The sequence below is a fragment of the Schistocerca nitens genome, chromosome 2 (genome assembly GCF_023898315.1).
Source record: "Schistocerca nitens isolate TAMUIC-IGC-003100 chromosome 2, iqSchNite1.1, whole genome shotgun sequence".
NCBI lineage: Eukaryota > Metazoa > Arthropoda > Insecta > Orthoptera > Acrididae > Schistocerca > Schistocerca nitens.
In genome coordinates this window covers 754,141,044-754,162,768 of record NC_064615.1, presented here as the reverse complement: position 1 = coordinate 754,162,768, position 21,725 = coordinate 754,141,044, and the positions used below count along the sequence as shown (strand labels likewise).

The following is a 21,725-nucleotide window of genomic DNA, read 5'->3' as shown; positions in this document are numbered from 1 at the left end:
CGAAAAATTATAGAGATTTCACCACACGAGAAAGCAAGATAACATACATAAATAGCGTTCGTATTTGACACAGGTAAGACTCCCAAAATAAGGGCCAGTGTACGACTCTCAGTAAGGAATGTGCCCTCCTGGGGAACTTAATGCACATTTTGTACCTGTTATTCATGCTGGTTATCAAACCATTGAAGAATTCTTGGGGAATGTAGCCCCACTCCTCTCTCAAGTCGATTTTCAGTTCATTCACAGTTCAGGGAGAGGGTGTTCGTTGAGAAACTCGTCTGCCAAGACCGTCCCAGGCATACTCTACAGGGTTTATGACTTTATATCCGAGGAGTACGCAGGCCATTCCATACATCCAAATAAATTCACTTTCGAGTGAGTCCGACGCCTCAGCGGTTCTGCATGGCTGGCATTGTCATCCACTTAAGAAAGTCGGAACTATCGCACCCGTAACCCACCCGTTTGGCCGAGCGGGCTAACGCACGGCTTTCCGGGAGGGAAGGAGCGCCGGTCCCCAGCACGAATCCGCCCGGCGGATTAGTGTCGAGGTCCGGTGAGCTGGCCAGTCTGTGGATGGTTTTTAGCCGGTTTTCCATCTGCTTCGGCAAATGCGGGCTGGTTCCCCTTATTCCGCCTCAGCAACACTAAGTCGGCGATTGCTGCGCAAACAAGCTCTCCACAAACACGTACACCACCATTACTCTACCACGCAAACGTAGGGGTTACACTCGTCTGGTGTGAGACGTTTCCTGGGGGGGGGGGGGGGGGTCCACCGGGGACCGAACCGCACAATAACCCTGGGTTCGGTGTGGGGCGGTGGATGGTTGAAGTGGACTGCGGTAGTCGTCGTGGGGTCGTGGACCACTGCGGCTGCGGCGGGGACGGAGCCTTTCAGTCGTTTCTAGGTCCCCGGTTAACATAACATAACATAACATAACATAACTATACCCGTAAACAGACGAACATGGTTCAAAATAATCTACCCGCAATATCGTTGTGCTATAACGGTACTTCGCGCAAAGATATGTAGGGGTGTTCGGCCATTGCGCATAATACCGGCCCACAGCGTAATGCGAAGGCCATACCGATGACGCTGATGCACGTTGTGTGGTGTATAACATGTTCCCCTCTCTCGTCACTAACTAGTGGCCTGATTCAGCTGGCTCACTGGAGCAGGATTCATCGGTGAACATCACTCTCGACTGCTTCTGCTGACCTCAACAAACATTCTCCTTACACCAACGAATTCTTTCTCGACGATGGCGTGGTTGAAGTGGGGCTTTCGAGCATACAAATCAGCCTGATTTAATCTCCGCGACATTATTCTGGCAGAGATAAGTGCACCGGTAACGGTTACAATGTCTGCAGCGATCTGCCAGGAGTGAGATGTCTACTCCTTTTCGCCGCTAGGGCTACGTATCGATCCTCTTGCGGTGCTCTGATCCGTGAACGGCTACCGACATGCTTGCATATAGCATTTCCATCTTCACCGACCTTTTTCAGTCGTAGCATAACACTTTTGGACACAGTCTTTACTGTGGCCACGTTAGTGAGCCTTTGACCGACTTCCAACCGTCCGACTGAGTTCTTACGCTTCACGATCGTAAGCACTGAAATGAGTCGTGCAAAGATGCCGTATCACACGGAATGTCGCACTAGTCGGTTCCACAAAAACCTTCCTCAAACACCGAAGTACATGAACTGTCGAATGCATACAGAGCGTTCGCGCACAGACTTCGCTGCAGTTAACACGTCCCGCCCTCTACACTTTCTTTAACTACCATTGGTCTGGTGTTCCGTAGCAATTGTCGGTTGCTCCGTAGCAATTGGCGGTTGTTTCTTAGCGAGTGTCACTTATTGCTTAGCAGCTGTCAAGCAGTTTACATAACATTTCTGTATTCACCCTGTAATACGTACAAATTTACTTGTTTTTCAATGTATAATGAGTAAAATTCCATAACTCACGGCTCCGGTCAATGTTAAATTTTGGTTTACATTAACAGTCCAGCTTACTGACCTCGTCCGTGTATTCTACGTCACTTTAATTAAGCTCACTTTTCTTAGACTTACATCTACCGCTCTGTCATCACACTAGGCAATATCTCTAACAGCTCACCTCCCCGGCAAAGTACCGCTTTTTCAGATCACGTTCATTGCTGCCAAGACGCTGTGTCAAGCCTACTAAAAATCTTGTTACGCAGCTCCACTTCAAGGAGTTTATAACATTTTGTTTCTTGTAGTGTGCGATCAGTAATGTCTATTTAAAAAAACCAGCAGATTATTTCTCTTGTTTGAAATAGTGTAATATATTTGCTGTGAACCAGCTGAAGGCCTGTTTAGCTATAATTTAGGTTGTGTCTGATGTGGCTAAGTTTGATCCGTTATTGTTATTTTTGTGTTGTCGACAAACATTACAGTTTTTGACCGAACCGCCAATGTTATTGGGACGTAATGCATGTAGGTTACAACAGAAGCGAACATTTAGCCGGCCGCAGTGGACGAGCGGCTGCTACGGTCGCAGGTTCGAATCCTGCCTCGGGCGTGGATGTGTGTGATGTCCTTAGGTTAGTTAGGTTTAAGTAGTTCTAAGTCTAGGGGACTGGTGACCTCAGATGTTAATTCCCATAGCGCTCAGAGCCATTTGAACAATTTTTTTTTTTCAGCGAACATTTAGTGTCTCGGAGTGGATCTCCAACGGGCCTGCTGGACACTCGCATGCGGCCTTTCACTCGTGAACTATTTTGTCATGAATTATTCCTATGGTGCAGTTCGTCAGTTGTAGCGTTACTTGCTTTTATAAAGTTGAGTCTCTAGCCAGGCGCAAGGAATGCCATTAGTGCTATAAAACATTTGTTTCACAAGTAGAATTGCATGGAGCACACAATTGCTTCGTCACTATCACGGAATACATCAGGATGGCAGTTTTTGTTGCTAGGACATTTGTGAGATACGATTTCCTACATAGACAGTCCTTTACGAAACCAAAAATAATAAGAAAGGCAGTTAACAAAATATGGTGTCAAAAATGAATCAGGATTCCATTGTAAGGGGTTTCTCAAATCCTGCTGGAAATAATAGAACGGAAAGAAATTGGCCTGTAATTAGAGTGATTTGTGGATTTCCGTTTCTGTGAATGAGTGTCAGTATTGCGTACTTACATCTGTCAGAAATATTTCGTCAGTTATTGACTAATTACGAAGTTAGTTCAAAGATGTTCTCTTTTGGATCGGCACAGACTTTTAATATTCCGATAGAAACACAACCATAACAAGAATTACCACAACTTACAGACATAATGTTTTTTATCATTATTTTAGCGGTTTTATTTTTTAAAGCAGTGTCTCCGGTAGTGTAAATACGATGTAAATATAATACATCTAGAGCTGATTGATTATGGGAATGTACAATGTTCACTACATCTACGAAAATGTCGTTATCAAAATCGATTACAAATGATTTGATGTGACATAATTTACCTCACAATTATTTTTTTGAGACCGTAGTTTCTTGAAATAGTTCCAATCCCCCAGTGCGACTAAGATTTTTTGGAGATTTGTCTTCATCATCAGGCGAATTTCGGAATTGCAAGTAGCTTTCCAAATATTCCGCTCCCAATGTACAGGGATATCTGGCTGGGACAACTAAGTTGAACGAAAGCCCGCCTTACTCTGGCGTCTAGGAAATAAAGGGTGTGAAAAAAAGAGCAAATAAAGAAATGCACCATATTGGTAATGTTCCTCTTGAAGAGTTCCTTTCTTGTGTAGTAAATATTTTATATTGAGAGTTTCATGTTAATTATTTATTTATCTTATGGCATACATCACAATCATTCTACATTTTATACATAAGTTGACTACAGACTGACACCAAGACATTTAATATAATCAACTGCCTCCTCTGTTGCAGTGAGGAAATCGTTGAAGGTTTCCTTATAGGCTCGAACCGGGCATTCTTCCGCTGTGTGTCGGACTGTTTGTTTTTCAGCGCCGCAGTCGCAGTTTGGTGTTGGTATCGTTCCCCATTTGTAGAGGGCGGCAGCACATCTTCGGTGGCGAGTACGTATGCGGTTTAGAGTTGTCCACACTTTGCGTGACTGGTTGAAGCCAGGCGGTTTCTCAGCTGTCATGAAACTTTGGAAATTTGGTGGGCAGTGTTCTTGCCAGTGTTTTCCCACAGATTGCCAACGTCAAAGTTGTAGTTCGTCATCTCTTTAGCAGAGAGTAATGCTGGTCTTCTCATTTTAAGTCTTCTGCGCTCCAAGTCAGTTATATCGCTGTTTATGGGCAGCTGTGGGTTATAAGTTACCTTGTTGAACTCACTAAGAAGAGCGTTTTTTCTCCATATTTCTGGAGGTGGTATATGGCTCAGGGTTGGCAGCCATACAGAGGGCGTAAATTTTATTGTGCCACTGATAATGCGGTTGGTGTCATTTAGTATCACATCAATCCTGCTTGTATGCCGGCCGTTTATCCACACATGAGCGCCTTATTCTGCCACCGAGTAGACAAGTGCAACTGCTGATGTGCGGGGTGTGCTTGCTGTGGAGCCCCAAGTGGTGCCGCACAGTCTATAGATGATTTTGTTTCTTGTCCTCATTTTATCTGCAAACTTTGTCAGGTGCTCCTTGTAAGAGAGCGTCCTGTCCAGTGTGATTCCTAGGTATTTGGAGTAGTTGTTATGGCTAAGGTGTTTCCCTTTAAAGACGACATTAAGCTCTTTTCTTGCTGAGTGGTTGCGAAGGTGGAAGCATGATACTTTGGATTTGGCTGCAGTCTCCATTTGTGGAAATAGCCACTCAGCAGCTCCAAATCGGAGCACAAGTTGTCTTCAGTAGCCTCGAATGATTCATATTGCGGTGCTATAGCCCAATCGTCTACATGTCCAAAGTTCCTAGATTGTGTGTTTGAGTTGACAGAAGTATAAATATTGAAGAACAGTTGAGCAAGGACTGAGCTATGTGGTAGCCCATTGTTGAGAATTTGGGAGCTCGTTCGTTCTCCAGTAATCACTTGAAAAGTTGTCCCGGCAAGCATGTTATAGACGAGTCTGATGATATTGCTGCATGGGATTATTTGTATGAGTTTGTACAGCAGTCCTTGTCTCCACACAGTGTCATAGGCTGTACTCAGGTCTATGAATGTAACTGATATTTTTTGCTTTTCTGGTAGCCTGCCTCTATATGTGTTGTCAGGCAAAGTAGTTGATCAGTGCAGCTTCTATTATGTCGAAATCCTGATTGTTCGTCTGGAATTGATTCCAGTATTTTTGGGCTCAGTCTGTCATACAGGAGACACTCGAGCAGCTTGTATAAGACTCCGAGCAATGCTATTGGCCTATAGCTCTTCGACTGATCGCTTGGTTTTCCTGGGATAAGCAGTGCAATGATCTTCGAGTTCTTCATAATCTGTGGTATGTTCCCTGTTGCCATTATATTTGAGTAAAACTCTGCAAGCCTTTGTTTGGTATATTCCCCACAGTGAAGAAGGAATTCTGGGTGTATTCCATCCAAACCAGGTGCATCTCTCGCGCCGGCCGGTGTGGACGAGCGGTTCTAGGCCATTCAGTCTGGAATCGCGCGACCGCTACGGTCGCAGGTTCGAATCCTGCCTCGGGCATGGATGTGTGTGATGTCCTTAGGTTAGTTAGGTTTAAGTAGTTCTAAGTTCTAGGGGACTGATGACCACAGATGTTAAGTCCCATAGTGCTCAGAGCCATTCTAATATTAATTGTGTCTCAGAGACACCTGAATCACGGCCGTGACGGCTTACTGCTGGCTTGACCGTTGCTAGGTAAACAGTTGGCGGTTCAGATACATTCCGATGCACGTCCTGCTGATATTGTTTCGTATACAAAATGCACCGTTTGATTAGAGAACGATGTTAAGTGGCAGAAATGGCCGTACCATCAACTGAAGATCTAAACATAAACCTTTGCTTTTCTAGTTAGACATATACTCACATAGAAAAACGTCTGGAATGGCGAATAAAGAACATCCTACCATCCTAATAAACATTGACGTGCAAAGATCTCAACAATTTATAATGTACCTTCTTCCTGACTGAACCACTCCTCTTATGATGGATATGAATGGCGATATAAGTGACAGAGATGGATGGAAGTAAGGATGAACATTTTTCGTGGCGTCACGGAGTCACGGTTTCACGCGTCAGCTCCGGAATTTCAGCAGTCAGAGCAGCAGTGGCGCCTCTAGTCACCAGACATGTAACGAATGACGACGCCGCTCATATTTTCCAGCTATCGTGTGAGGTGTAGCGCCCGTCAACTGCATTTTGTAATATTGAGGGAACTGACCTTTTGAAATAACTGCTTGGTGAAATTAAGAAACTTTTTCAAAAATATTCTCAGCGTATTTTGAAGGCACGTCATGTTAATAGATAGGGAAACTACGTAATATCCATGCCGTTGTCAAAATCGTTGAAATATGTGTATTAACGCAATTTCCGAAAGAGCATTAAAACCGAAAATGTGTGGCATACTGTGATCCGAATCAGGATTTCTTATTTATCGCGAGCTCTCACCTTACGCAATTATTTTATTGAATCATCAAGCTATTAACATTATCACACAGTCAGTTGACGTTAATATTAATCAAACTTAAATGACTGCTCATTGTAACACATTCTCACTTCACTCTTAAAAAATACAGGCGTGTGTTTCCTGCTTAATAAATGCAAACATATCGACGACCATACGCATCACCACGTTGTTCTTCTCTGTTTTTACGGTAGAGATGTTTCCGACAGATATGCGCGCCAAGGTGCAGTGAGGTCTGTCACTAATAATCTATGGCGAAAGTAATTCTGCAGTATGGCTTCACTGAGTGATTTAAACGTAAAGACTCGTGCAATGGTTCTCAGACCATGAACCCTGAAGGGAATTAGCTAGCAGCCGACAACGCGCCACAATTGGGCACCTAACAAAATTTTCCGTCGAAAAAATCCAGTTCTATTTTTAAAATGACGAAATATAAATATAATGTTAGCAACGACGAAACAAAATACCCGCTTGTTTAGGTGTTTTATCAAACGTTGAAACAATGGCTTCAATTTACAACGAACGACCATGTGCTGCGATTGTGCATGGCATAGCACAGGTATTGGCAATGCATCATCACGGCAATACCCTCATATAGATGTTGTCATATTGCTTGTTATGATGAAATACTTATATATTTTTCCATTTGTCCAAAGCGCGAAAGCCTTATTGTGGCAACAGACTATATAGCGTATTAGGTTGTGCTGGAAGATGACAGTTTGAGTCTAAGTTGCTGAAGCAAACGAGTGTGAATTCAGTAATCCGATTGTGATGACACACTGATCTGTAGCGCAGCCCGACTATGTCACAGGTGATAATTTTATTTGCCATGAGGGAAGTGAATAATGCGATCAGGTATTTCTTTTTTTTTTTTTTTGCGAACGAAAGTAAATCATCTCATTGTTATGTCATTTGATACTGAACAGCTTCTGATACTACACCATCTTAATATCCATCATTGTACGTGGCAGATTTTACCACCATATACTCAAGCTTAGTGTGTGGACGCCCACTCATAAACGTTTATCGATACAACGAGTTTATGAACCGATCGCTACTGGTTAATCCCTTATGATTTGATAGGACTTCAAGGCCGGGCTTCATAATGACAGCATATAATATATTTCGCTAGGACTGTGGCGCACTTTTTCTTCTTAGTTTGATAATTGTATATACAGTATATATGGCTGCAAGGCATTTTGATTTACAGCGCGCGCAGTCGAGTCAGGCCGACAGCACGCGTGTTCGCACGACAGGCTAAACTGAGAAAATTGAAGAATAAGAAGATATTCAATGTATCTCTGTAGGATTTCCTGTCCGAATTTGTTTCACCGCTTGCGAATAGTAATGAAAGTAGTGATTCCGAATCGAACACGCCCTTGAAGAAGTAGTTTTCAACAACATACGGGCTACAAGGAAAAGAAAATGATACCAAGCCAACTATCATTCGAGAACACCATACATTCAATTATACTCCACAAGGTGAGGAAATACTACTCGAATAATATAGTAATTTCGAAACCTATCTGATAGGTGAAGAATCAGAAGCAAATGTGTACACCCGCCGCGCGGAGTGGCCGTTTTGTTTAAGGCGCCATGTCACCGATTGCGCGGCCCCTCCCCCCGGGGGTTCGAGTCCTCCCTCGGGCATGGATGTGTGTATTGTTCTTACCATAAGCTAGTCTAATAGTGTGTAAGTCTAGGGACCGATGGCCTCAGCAGTTTGGTCCCTAAGGAATTCACACACATTTGAACATACATTCGTGTACAAGCACAAGGGAAATATAACACAAAATAAGCTGCTAGTCGGAACGACGAAACAAACTGAAACTTCTGACAAATTAAAACTGTATGCTGGACCAGGAATCTAACGCGGGACCCCTGCCTTTTTTGGTCAAAAGTTCTCCCGACTGAGCTACCTAAGCACGACTCGCGACCGATCACAGCTTTACGGTTTGGAAGGTAAAAGATGAGGTACTAGAGAAAGTAAAGTGTCAGGGAAGGTCATGAGTCATACTTGATTAGCTCAGCTGGTGGGGCATTTACCCGCGAGAGGCAAAAGTCCCAGGTAGGGTTCCCAGTCTGGCACAAAGTTATAATCTGCTTGGGGCTTTCAGATCATAGCACACTCCATTGCAGAGTGAAGATTCATTCTGTTGATACAAAATACTCTCCTCAGTATCTAAATTCAGTGCCATAAATCTGATACAGGTTGGTATGGTCTTCAGCTAAAGACTGGTTTTATTCAGCTATCCATGGTTCTCTATCATGTGCGAGCCTTTTCAAATCGGTGTAGGTACTGCAGCCTACATCCGGTTGATCCTGCTGATTTTTGTTTTGAGCCATCAGTCATCAGTCTGCGGACTGGTCTTATGCAACCCGCCACGAATTCCTTTCCTGTATTAACTTTCCCGTTTCAGAGTAGCAATTGCAACCTTATTTGCTAGATGTATTCCGATCTCTGTCTCCCTCTACCCTCTACTGTTTTCACCCTCTACAGCTTTCTATAGTACACTACTTCTTGTCAGTGTTTTCCATATATTTCTTTCCTCGCCGATTCTCCGGAGAACCTCCTCATTCCGCAGTTTGCCAGTCCACCTAATTTTCAACAATCGTCTGTAGCACCACATCTCAAATGCTCCGATTCTCTTCAGTTCTAGTTTTCCTATAGTCTATGTTTCACTCCTACACGATACTCCAGACATATATTCTCAGAAATTGGTTCCTCAAATTAATTCCTAGTAGACTTCTCTTGGTCAGGAGCGCCGTTTCCGCTAGTGCTAGTCTGCCTTTTATGTCATCCTTAATCCGTCCACCATGGGTTATTTTCCTTCATGGGTAGCAGAATTCCGTAACTTCGACTGCTTCGTGATCGTCAGTTCTGACGTTAAGTTTCTCTTTGTTATCATTGCTGCTGCTTCTCATTACTTTTGTCTTTCTTCGATTTATCGTCAGTATCTATCCTGTACTCATTAGACCACCCCATTATTCTTCAGTTTAACTGAAGATAGCAATGTCATCAGCGAATCTTATCATTAATATCCTTTCACCTTGAATTTTAATCCCAGTCTTGTGCCTTTCTTTTAATTTCGTCATTCCTTCATCGACGTATAGATTGAACAGTAGGGGCGAAAGACTGCATCCCTGCCTTACAGCCTTTTTAATTTGAGCACTTCGTTCTTGGTCTTCCATTCTCATTGTTCCCTCCTGATTATGTAATATTATTTATTGCCCGTCTTTCTCTATAGATTACCCCTATCTTTCTCAGAATTTCGAATATCTTAAATTGTCTGACGCTTTTTGTAGGTCTACATATCCTATGAACGTGTCTTGCTTCAGTTATCAACCTCAACGTTAGAGCCGCCTCTCTGATGCCTTTACCTTTCTGAAAGCCAAACGGATCATCTAATAGATCCTCAGTTTTCTTTTCCATTTTCTGTATATTACTATATCCTGCTTAATGTAGCCAAACTTAGGTCTCTCTGTTTTTGCTCCCACCCTTCCATCCACTTCCAAAATGACGATTTCTTGATTCCTCACGGTGCATCGCATCAATCACTCCCTTCTTTTAACCAGATTCCCAAAAATTTTTCTCTCCAATTCGACGTAGAACATCTTCATCTGTTATTCACTTTACCAATCTGATCTGCAGTGTTCTCCTGTTGCAGCAAGCTTCTCTTTTCTTCTTACCTCAACTGTTTAACGTCCACGTTTCACAACCGTAAAAGCTTACACTCCAGGCAAATACCTTCAGCAAAGACGTCATAACAATTAATTTTATATTTGATGTTAACGAATGTCTCTTTCAGAAATGCTATTCTTGCTATTGCCAGTATGAATTTTGAAGCCTTCCTATTTCGGCGATCTTCATTTATTTTACTGCGCAAATAACCAAATTCATTTACTGCTTACGGTATTTACTTTCCTAATTTAATTCCTTCAGGATGACATTTAATTCGAAAAGTAGATACGGAGATGAAGCAGTGGCGAAAATAAAAGAAAGGTACAAAAGTGGGATTAAAATTCTAGATGAAAGGATATCAGTGATAAGATTCATTATTGTTAGTATCATCTTATCTTACAGCCTCTTTTCCAGACATCATTCTGTGTATCTGCTCTTCCACGTTCTTTGGGATATTTTACAGAATTATGTCTTAGGCTGACTTCAGTATTTTTATTTCCTCTCCCTCCATTTCAAATCTCTTCTCAAATTGCTCATTCACTTCCTTTGCTGCTTTCACAATGTAATGATTGAAAAACAGGTTGGACTGACTACAACCCTGTCTTACTCCGTTCTGAAGTACCTTTCATGTCTTTCAACTCTTCTAACTGGAGCCACCGATTTTCAGAGTTATAACACCAGGTTTTACAGAAGTCTTCGAATTTCCTGCAACTTCCTAAAACTAGTATGGTAAATGTCCTTCACCTACAACGATGCTATCGAATTGTAAGTTTCATGGTGTAGAGTAAGTTACAGAATGATAAGAGAAATATCCTAGTGAATCCAAATGTTATGACCAGTGCCCAATGCGAGATTGAATGTCACCTAATGGTGCTGCGAGCACGTGATGCGGTAAGGAAAGCATATATGCGGAGAAGAGACGAAAAGGAATCATTATACCAACGATATCGGCCACAAATCAGGAAAACCACTGACATAATCAACTCTCAGAAAGGTCAAATGCACTGTGCAACAAAGTTAATGGACCACTTTCTCGATAGCCCCTAACTGTCTCCCATTCCGACCCCTAAGTCTGAAGTTTGAAGATTGACTAAAAGGAGGCTACAACATTTCTGTGTAATAATACAAAAGTGTGGAGCCCTGCGACGTCACCATGTGGCTCGACGGCGGTTCAAATAGAAAGGTGTTGGCTCTTGTGGAGCAAAGGCAGGGGCACTCAAGTTCACGCAATGTGTAAAATGGATTCATGATCTCACAATGGCACCGAATTTCACGACAGCTCTGCCCAGCGCCACCGTGGACGCCTCAAACCATGGGAAGATCGTCACATCTCCTCTTACCCACATTTCACCACTTCTTTTGACGCCTCTGCGATGGGGTCAGAACCGTTCCGCCCAGCTTTGAAATCACATTATTTTCTTGTGAGTGGCCATGGAAAACATTTCTTACTTACCGCAGCCCAGAATCGGAACGAATAGGACCCAGAGGGTGGCGTAAAGGGCGTCAATGAAACTACCAGTTTTCTTGTGACGTTGATACACTTTTGGCGGTCGAAAACGACAGTTCGCATTGCGATGAGCAACAGGACAACCTGTGATACATACTGCTGACACGATTCGGCCCCTATTTAAGGACATCATGGGTCAGCAACCTCACTGAACGTTGTCCCACCTCTTTGGAGTGCAGAGCGACCGCAACTTTTGCTTTGGTGTACAGAGTGGAACCACTAGGACCTTTCAAAACCATTCGACGAAATTTGAACATGGCCTGAAATAGCAAAGGATCCTTATGCTTTTTCAATATTCCTGTTTCATGCACTCCCGTAGTATGATCAGGAAGGGGACCGACATCAACAGATGTGAGAATAAAACGCCAAAGAGTTCCTATAAGTTCCGCCCTGCCAATAGGCACATAAGCGTATGTCACAAGTGTTCTTTGTAAAGGCACACTTTAAAATAATAAATGTGGACGGATGCCACCGACGGTTTTGCCGAACTGACAGATGTTAGGGGGACTCCTTGTCGTTTCATCCAGACATTTATCAATGTCGCACCCCTCGTCGACGAGGCCGGGGATGACTCCGCAGGGCGCCAAACTTTTTCACCATTACAGAGGAAGGCTATAAGCACCTTTGAGCCAAATTTCAAAATTATGCGCCGGAATGGAGAACAGTTAGGGGTATCGAAAAAGATTTCCTTTAATTACGTTGCCGGCGCCTGGATACAAGGCATCTAGGAAATGGCGAGGCAGATCGGATGGTCACGCGCTTCTGTCATCAGCTTATATGGAAAGTAGTTCTAGGACAGTGAAACCACAAGTTACTCCTCAACGCATAAAGTGTAAGTCAGAGGCTTGCCTGCTGTGTAAAGCAGAATACGTGATAAATTGTGACAGACCTGAGGACAGAGTGCAATGCTGGCACAAGTCTAAGTGTTTCGGAGCACACTGTTCACCGTATGTGTTGAAACGGGATCCGCAACAGTTTTTCCGTGTTGACTCAGCAACATCGTCAGTTACGATTGTAGTGGTAACAGGATCATCGAGAATGCATCTTGGATCAGTGGAAACGTATGGCCTGTTCGGATAAACCACATTTCTTGTTACATGAGATCGATGTTTGTATCCAGGTATGTCGTCGTCAAGGAGAATGGCTGCTCGAAATATGCACCACGCCACGAACTCGGGCCAGTGGGAGTAGTTTTATGCTATTGTGGGCGTTCACCTGGGCTTCCATGGGCTTTTGGTAGTAACCAAAGGAACCAGGTGGCTGTGGACTGAATGAACATTATTGGCGACCATCTGCATTCCTCCATGCTTAATATCTTCCCAGACGACAGTGGTATCTTCCAGCAGGATAACTGTCAGTGTCAAAAGACCAGAACCATGATACTGTGGTATGAGTAGCGTGATAATGAACTCGAGTAGGTGACTTGATCGCCAAATCCATGTAATATGAACCCTGTGCAAACACATGAATACGCCGCGCTGGGTAGTCGCGCAGTCCGGGGCGCCTTGTCACGGTCCGTGCGGCTCCCCACGTCGGAGGTTCGAGTCCTCCCTCGGGCAGGGCATGGCTGTGTGTTAGATTAAGAAGTGTGTAGGCCTGGGGACTGATGACCTCAGCAGCTTGGTCCCATAATACCTTACCACAAATTTTCAAATTTCCACGTTATCAAACCGCAGCGGAGCCTACGAGTCATCGGCCCCAATTTTACGGGAATTCAGTGGTCAGTCTGAAGGTATCTGGTGCCACATACCTCCGTAAACCTATCAAGGACATTTCGAGTCCACGCCACGCAGAATCGCTCTTCTTTCGACTTTTAAAAGTTGATTAAAACACTATTAAACATGTGATCATAAGGTTTGGCTTATCAGTGTAATCCCTACTCACTAGTACGAGATCTCAAAACTTAAATACATTAGGGCGTTATAAGAGATTAAGACACACACATTATCTAAGAAATTGTAATTGACGCCAAATTCGTAACGATGCCACATATCTGAAGGTGGTATCTGTAGTGTGTCACATACACATTACGTGGCATCAGTTATCGTTTTGAATATATTTATATTATTTCATTTACATATATATTTAAAATATGCAAAATTTGGCGTAGGATTTAGAACACCAGGATAACCGTCATGCTGGAGTTCAAGATAAGGGTAACTCTACCGAAAACATACGGAATGTACCTTAGCTGCTGCTAGAGAAAGTGATATTTGTAACGATGCCAACAAACTACACTTCAGTATAGGGCATCTCATTGACAGCTCGAGTACGCTCTCTGAAGACCTACATTCAACGCGAGGGTATCTGGTTAACTGATAGTTCGAGCCCGTTGTCAAATGAACTACAATTTTTACTATGGTGATTTTTACGAATCAACAGCTCGAAATTCCATCAAAAAGCTACGTTTTTGATTACTGTGTTATATTTGGTCTCCAGGGTTTGTACTCTATTTAGCCATTAGAACACTTGCTTACATAGAACACATAATTGTACAGACAATACACAAATTCATGTATACAGAACTGAAAGTGTAAGCCGTCATTTCTCTCCACAACAAATACTGAACGAACAGAATGATAAGTAAACTAGGCATATTTATGTTATCAGTTCACAATACTTCTTAAATTTAAATACAAATCATACTGATAAATGAAAATATGAGTCCCACACATTTTTACCTATACTCTTAAGAAAATTGACGATCACTTTAAACTGGCGGAAGTCCTTAGAAGTCAAAAGAGAAAACGCTAATTGAAGGAGGAGGTAATCCATACTCATCAAAGTCCTCAGGAATTCAGATAGTTCATAGTCAAATTTGGAATATGAAAACAAGACAATGAGGGTTTAAATCTCCCCCTCCCCCTTTAACACAACTAAACTCATTTCAGTCAATTCTGCCTCTTTCACAGTTCTACGGCTAGTTTTCTGTCATTTTCTTGGTATTGTGGATTCAGTCTTTTACAAGTAGTGGCTGTGTTTTCCGAGGAAAAACTGTGAGACTACTCACCGCTGAGTCTTCGTCCTTCTCAGTTATGACAGCTGTTCCATCTTCTGCTACAATGCCGTTTCCCATTTCTGCACCATCAGGGCGGAACTGTGGAATAAACAAACAGTAAATCAGATCGAATTCGTTTACTGGAAAACATAAATGAGGGTGACGTGTGACCAGGATGTATTAAGGAGAATGTGGCTGCGTCGTACTCTGATGACTGGATAGGACTTACAAGAGTAATCTCATATTAACTCTTAGTCAATAATGCCAACGTATAACGTGCCGTAAGAGAAGAAACATAATTTGCTGTGTGAGTTCAAAAAAGTTTTCTTCAGGAATGGAAGATAAATACAATTACGAGAGCATTTGTGTGTCACGCGCTCTCTGGTCGAATTGTAACATGATTATGTGGATTCAGAAGTTATGTGTATAAAAGTTGCAATCTAATCAAGATAGATAACTAGATGAATCCTTCAGATTATAATATGTTTTGCCCTAAGTAAAATTTATATCATATTTTAAGTTGGATTTTCATTACATAACATAAATGACAACTGCATATTGTTGCGGTTAATTTTCTGAGTCGTTATATAATGAACAATATTACCATATATGACTGAATCTCTATTCTGTATACACAAAACATTATACTGACACTTATATCAAGACACAATCACGCAGCGCTTGGTCAGGCGATTGAGAACCAGAGGGTGAGGCGGACTGAAATATTCACAACAAATGGCAACTGATGTGAGCTCAGAGCAATGTGTACTCAATCCAGAAGGTTTCAAGCCCGAGCATTGTGATCAATTTCCATGGGTGCATGGCAGGAGAGTAGCTGTGTAATGCGGATGGCTGTTGAGTGCTAGTCTTCAAAATATTAGTTTGTGTTGTTTTGGATAATTAAACATCTTTGTAAGAATTAGTACTATACGCACATGCCACAGTATCATATTTGCGGCCGGGTTCGTATTGTATAGGTATCCGTATTTCCTCTTCCAAAGCTATAAATGGAGGCCTAGAAGCCTAAGAGCAAAGCCAGATTTTTTTAATTTTACCTGAATCACATCTGCCAGGAAGTTAGATGTCCTACAACTCGTTTCGTAATTTTAATTGCAAGTAATTATAGTAGTGTGTATCGTTCTTCTGCTGTCTTCTCGTGTTGACTAAGGGTGCATTTATGCTGCCACCTCCCTGTTCGCCAGCATGGCTTATCGATGATGAATCAAGCCCATTGAGTCTTACCGTGAAATGTTAGTTTACCTCTTCTCGGATGATCGCTCTGTCACTGAGCTTCCACAAAAATTCTGCGCTCTACGTGGCAAGAATGAAGAATAAAAACTGATTTTTGGTACAGTAAGTCTTACTCTAAGGGAACTAGTCACGCAAACTTTAGTTCTACCACAAATATGGTTATTCGGTTTAGTGTTTTCCTGACATTTACGTTCCAGAATAAAGTCAGAAACGTGAGTGGGGTCACCGAGAACTTCTACGAAATCTCCTTCTTGGATCCTCCGACTATGGTCCTATACAATCAGGCAGTGAACTAACTTTTCCTCATTTCTTCGTTGGCTCATTATGACGAAAAAAAAGATTCCAGCAGTTTATTTTTGATTTTTTTATCACGAAACTGAACTGAACGCTTAGCTAGACGCGTATCCAGTGAAGTGGTGTCACCTCTGACCTTCACGTACATACAGTCGTCTCTTATTCAGTGACATCGCTCACGATTTAACCGGCGGGAAATGAATTGTAGGTGTCTGGACATAACCCAGTCTTATCAAATAGAGTCAACAGGGCAGTTCATCTTAATGTCCGCAAGTATTGCACAGATTGCCTTCAACATATTACAAGGTATCACATTATAACATTCAGAAAAAAAAATTTCGAGCTTTTTACAGAACAATGAGATCCGCTCTGGTAATTATAAACCATAAGCCATCAGCTCTCCTTTCCTTTTCGGTCAAATTAGGATGAGAAAAATTTCTTCCTCTCTTGAGACTTGAATAAGCAACTTCCGATTCGAGTATCACCACACTGGCTATTTTAGCAAATTTGACTTCGGGTGCCGTCTGTTTGTTAAGAACCCATTTTAAAATACGGATTACGTCCGTAAAGCATCACAGCAGACAGTGATAGGTCCGTCAACTTGGAAACAAAGAATCACTTGCGAGTGCAACAGCGTTCTCACGTAAATAAAAGGTGCGTTTTGCAGCCACCTTTCCTATCCCGTTTAAGTACTGATGCGACGTGTGTCCGTTTCTACTCGAGATGCGGAGTACGGCAGACTACATGATCAACAGAGTATTTCGTAGCATACACAGAGGTAGGCAAATCGCTGTATATCCTAATCCGGTGTCCCGACTCTCTCTACGACGCAAAAGGCCAGATCATGTGGTTGTCATAGTACTATACTGTAGATTAAGTATTAAAAGTGCTCCACGTACTCAAAATTTCTGAAGGATTCGTGTCTCTCGCTGTAGTGAGTAATTTGAACTAAATCTGTAGAAGGTTGGGACAGGCAACCATAACTACTGTGGAGTACTTTTAATCGTTGCATCTTGCGTGTGCTGATACCCAGCAATGGGGCTCTAATGGGCTATAAACTAAAAATATTCAAACCGTTAATGAGTTCTTTTTACGAAGTGACCGGATACTTAGTGTTAACCAACGACGCAGAGAGTACGCTTACACAAATAAAATGAAGAGCCAGTTATTTAAAAGATAAGCACTTAATTGACTCTGACCAATATTTTTTTAATGATGGAAGGGATTTCTGCTGTTGCGAACCCTTCCACCGTGGACAAAGAGACTTTACGCTTCGGATCTGTTATAAACTGGCAATAAAGCACCAAATGCCAACTGAGGCTGCCACTCTTCATCGGTGTGAGCTGCGAGGGCGGTCCTTTAAAATCTCGCATTGTGAAAGAGAACTCCGACAGGGTACTAAAACAGCATTACACGGAGTGGAAGAAATACGCAATAAAGAACTTCAAGGCTTGACATCAGTACAGAAAAGAGTCAGATATACGGTGTCACATATATCCAACAAGTTGACAAAGCATACTAAGTGTCTTGTGGATAATGTGGCAGAGTTCAGTGTGGTGTTAACTTTCTGTTGAGCAACTTCTTTTACTACTGTGAAGAAGATCTTCATAGTGACTCCTAAGCTTAATGTTTTAGATTCTTTCGTAGTTAATATTACTACTGTAATACAACAACACTTGTTGACGTAAGCTCATTCCATTGTACTGCACTTCAACAAAATGACCGAAAGATGTGACGCCTTGGTGAGACATTGGCTTACGGGAGAACGACCCATAACTTTCCTGTCCGACCACCCAGATTTGGATTTCCAGCGTTTCCCCACAATCAAATGTCGGGATGATTGAAAATGACACGACCAGTTTCGTTTCCCATCCTTCGCCATGCCGGGTCTGTGCACAGTCCCTAAACACTTCGTCGTTGAGGGAGCTCTAAATCCTTACGTTGCTTCCTTCTTTAATTAAAATGTAATTTCTTGACTTATTTATACGTCCCAGAGAGTCCTCTAATTTAATGCGTACTCTATATCACACTTCTAAATTGAAATATGCATGATTTGATCAACATCATGCCTGTTTTCGAGGTCGTGCCACGCGTTTTTCAGAGTGAGTATTTTCACAGTAGAAATCGCTTATCTAATGCTTGCTCTCAACGTAGTAATAGCATTCGCTTCCATAGAAGACGCTTGTTCTTGGCGTAATGGAAAAAGTATTAATCGATAAAGTGAGAATGTATCCACTGCGTGAGTTCCAGCGATTGGGAAGTTTGCACATCAGGAATTTCCGAACAACATATTGCTTCCCTACGAAGGAAAATGGTAGGCTGCCAGACTTTTACTTGTTACAATAAAAATTAGTCGAACATGTCAAGACACGTTGCTCGGTTCACTGTTTTTAAATAAACGAGTAATGAATCAATTATCGCATTTTCATCAATCATAAACAGTGCGACAGTCGAACATGTCCGATCACATAATTTGAGTGTTGTGAGCCACATGTTGGAACAAAGAGTGTTAGTAAGGTTCCAGTATCAACAATACCATGACAGAAGTGCTTCAGTATGTGAGTTATTTACTAAAGTATTGTTTTTACCTGTTATCGATTGTGACCTGCTTGTGATCATATTATGTCAACACTTCATGAAATAATGAGTGAGCAGGGTAGAACTGACGTTGCATGCTAGATCCTCCCTGATTTTCGTAGGTGCTCAGTGTTCTGTTAGCGTGTGCATGAAATATATAATAACCATTTTCATAACTTCATTTGAATGTCGTGACAATCAAATAACATTCATGTGCTATGGTTATAGCAATATACTGCAGGTGGATTTCGACTTGCAAGTAAACTAGAGATAACAAACTTTACTTCACTCTTACTGATGTTACGATTTGTAGCTGACCAATGGGAGTTTCCGTGCTGAATACACTAATCTGACAGAAAGTAATCATAGATGGAAATCGACTGTTTCCTAGAATGACACCATTGGCATCCATACTAAGCAGAATATCTGTAGTAAATACATGTTCGTGGGACATACGGTTAGTCTCTACATTTCAATGTAATATGCATGTGTTGATCATGGCACATTAATGCGCTGATGTTTGTGTATAAGCTCTCTGGCACTTCTGATCTTTGACTGCCTCCATCATTCTTTTATTCAAGCATGTTCCAAATTGCGTATCTGAAATGTTTTGAGACAGTTACAGATTTCACATCTGATGAACCAGTTCCAGACAATATCTAGAACTTCTTCACATCGAAAGGACTGATTTTATTTTCATATACAAAACAACAATTTGCGCTCGTCGTTGCATGACTGTTACTGAGTGTCACATAACAGCGCAAAATTCTGTATCGTGAACACAAAGTTATGAAAAACTAATTCACCATGTTTCAACAACAACAGTTTATTCCTCACATTTATTGTACTTCACTTTTCAAAATGTCCTAGGTGCTCTCGCAACGTAGGTCGAAAGGTAACTAAACGCGATGTTGCAAGGAGACCACAAGAGCGTTTTCAGTGCGGAACTACAGTGTCGAATAGCACTGTACCCAACACATGTACATAGAAAGGTAAAGAGGGAGTACATTGTGAACATATCTGACTAGTGGAATAACCGGCTTTGCCTCGGTATGTATTTATTCCGATTCTATTAGCCCATCTCTTCTTTCTCCCTCTCTTTGTCCATTTCCTCCGCTCTCCTCTCTGTCCTTCACTTTCACCGCCTTCTCTCTGTCCACCTCGTTCGCCTCCCTGCTGTCTGTCTTTCTCCTCCTAACCCCCTCTCTGGCAATCTGCTACTTCCCTCTCTCTCTCTGTCCATTTGCTCTGCCCCATTCTGTCCATCTGCTCCTCCCCATCCCCACCCCTCCTCCTCACACATCCGAGTCCATCCCACCTGCGCCTCTACCGCCTCCTTACCTCCTATATCCCCTCCCTCCCCTCTCTCTGTTAATCTCCTCCTCCCCCTCTCCCTGTCTCTCTCCATCCATCTCTCTTCCCTTTCTCTGTTTATTTTCTTCTCTGTGTCTCTGTCCCTCTCCTCCTCTTATCTTCCCCTGTCCATCTCCTCCTCCCTCTGCTGATCTCCTTTTCTTCCATTTCTCTGTCCATTTCTACCTCCCCCTCACTCTGTCCAGCTTCTCCTCCTTCCTATCTGTGTCCATGTCTTCCCTCCTATGTCTGTCTATCTCTTCCTTCCCCTCCCCACCCCCCTTTCTCACACTGCATCATCATCCCAATAGGAGGTTGGTGGCTATTACCCCCAGAGTATATCTCTGCAGATAGCAAGTTTGGTTGCAGTCGATCCAGGGGTTTAGGAGGAGCTTTTAATGTGCGGCTCTGCCATAATACGCACACGTCACTTATATTTCACATATATTCAACATATTCCGCACATATCTGTAGCTGATTCCTCCTGCAGTTTCGTTTTCATGCAGCACAGTCTCTATGGCGTCATACATCCCGAACGATGGGCCATACAATGACATAATCTTGTATGTACGTTGAGCTGCATATGTGGGTACTGTCTGCGAAATTTGTTGCTAATATAGTTAGCAGAGAAGTAATAAATTTAAACGTCACGCGTGATGCGGTAGTTTTTGAAGCATCTGTGTTTTTTAAGTCATTTATCGTACAATGATATGTTTTTGTGAGTATATTCGGCGATATATGCGTTTACTCTCTGCGAAAGTTGTTGCGAATAGAGTTAGTAGTCAGAAGTAATAAACTTAAACACGTTGCGGCAAGAATAGCGAAAGTGTTGTAAGCGATAAACTTTCGTTACTATTTTTGGGGATTTCCAGCGAGAAAATTTTTTGTAAAGGTTTGACATTATGTGTAAAGTTCGTTGCAGCTCACTAAGTGCTTTCTGTCTCTCCCAAATACTGAATGAATAAAGTCTGGAAATTCGCGCGATGTGAGCTACACTACTTTTTCACACCCACCGTCGCCCTTCCTTACCCCTAAAGCGATTCTTACCATACATTGATGTGTGTACCATGTTTATGTGAAACTGGGCCAGAGCTTTAGCATCAGATGTGGAAGATACATAAATACATACATACATACATTTTTATAACATGTATGGATTGTGGATAAATTTGAATAACATCGATCAAGAACTTTTCGAGATTTTTGCTAACAACGTCACCTGTTAAATCTTAAAAATATTCATATAATATTTATGTTAAACAAAATCGTCTATAGCCAACCACATTTTATTTGATTATCGTGGGCCGGCCGCGGTGGCCGTGCGGTTCTAGGCGCTGCAGTCCAGAACCGCGGGACTGCTACGGTCGCAGGTTCGAATCCTGCCTCAGGCATGGATGTGTGTGATGTCCTTAGGTTAGTTAGGTTTCAGTAGTTCTAAGTTCTAGGGGACTGATACCCTAAGATGTTAAGTCCCATAGTGCTCAGAGCCATTTGAACCATTTTTTGAT

General features: G+C 42.3%; 1 protein-coding gene across 1 annotated transcript in view; it reads right to left on the bottom strand.

Annotated features, from left to right (window-relative positions):
• LOC126235306 (adenylate cyclase type 3) overlaps positions 1-21,725 on the bottom strand; it is a 628,591-nt gene that overhangs the window by 220,811 nt on the left and 386,055 nt on the right. Inside the window, exon 7 of the mRNA XM_049944030.1 lies at positions 14,755-14,841. Within this exon, the coding sequence (XP_049799987.1) occupies positions 14,755-14,841 (87 nt within the window). The remainder of the gene's footprint in view (positions 1-14,754; positions 14,842-21,725) is intronic.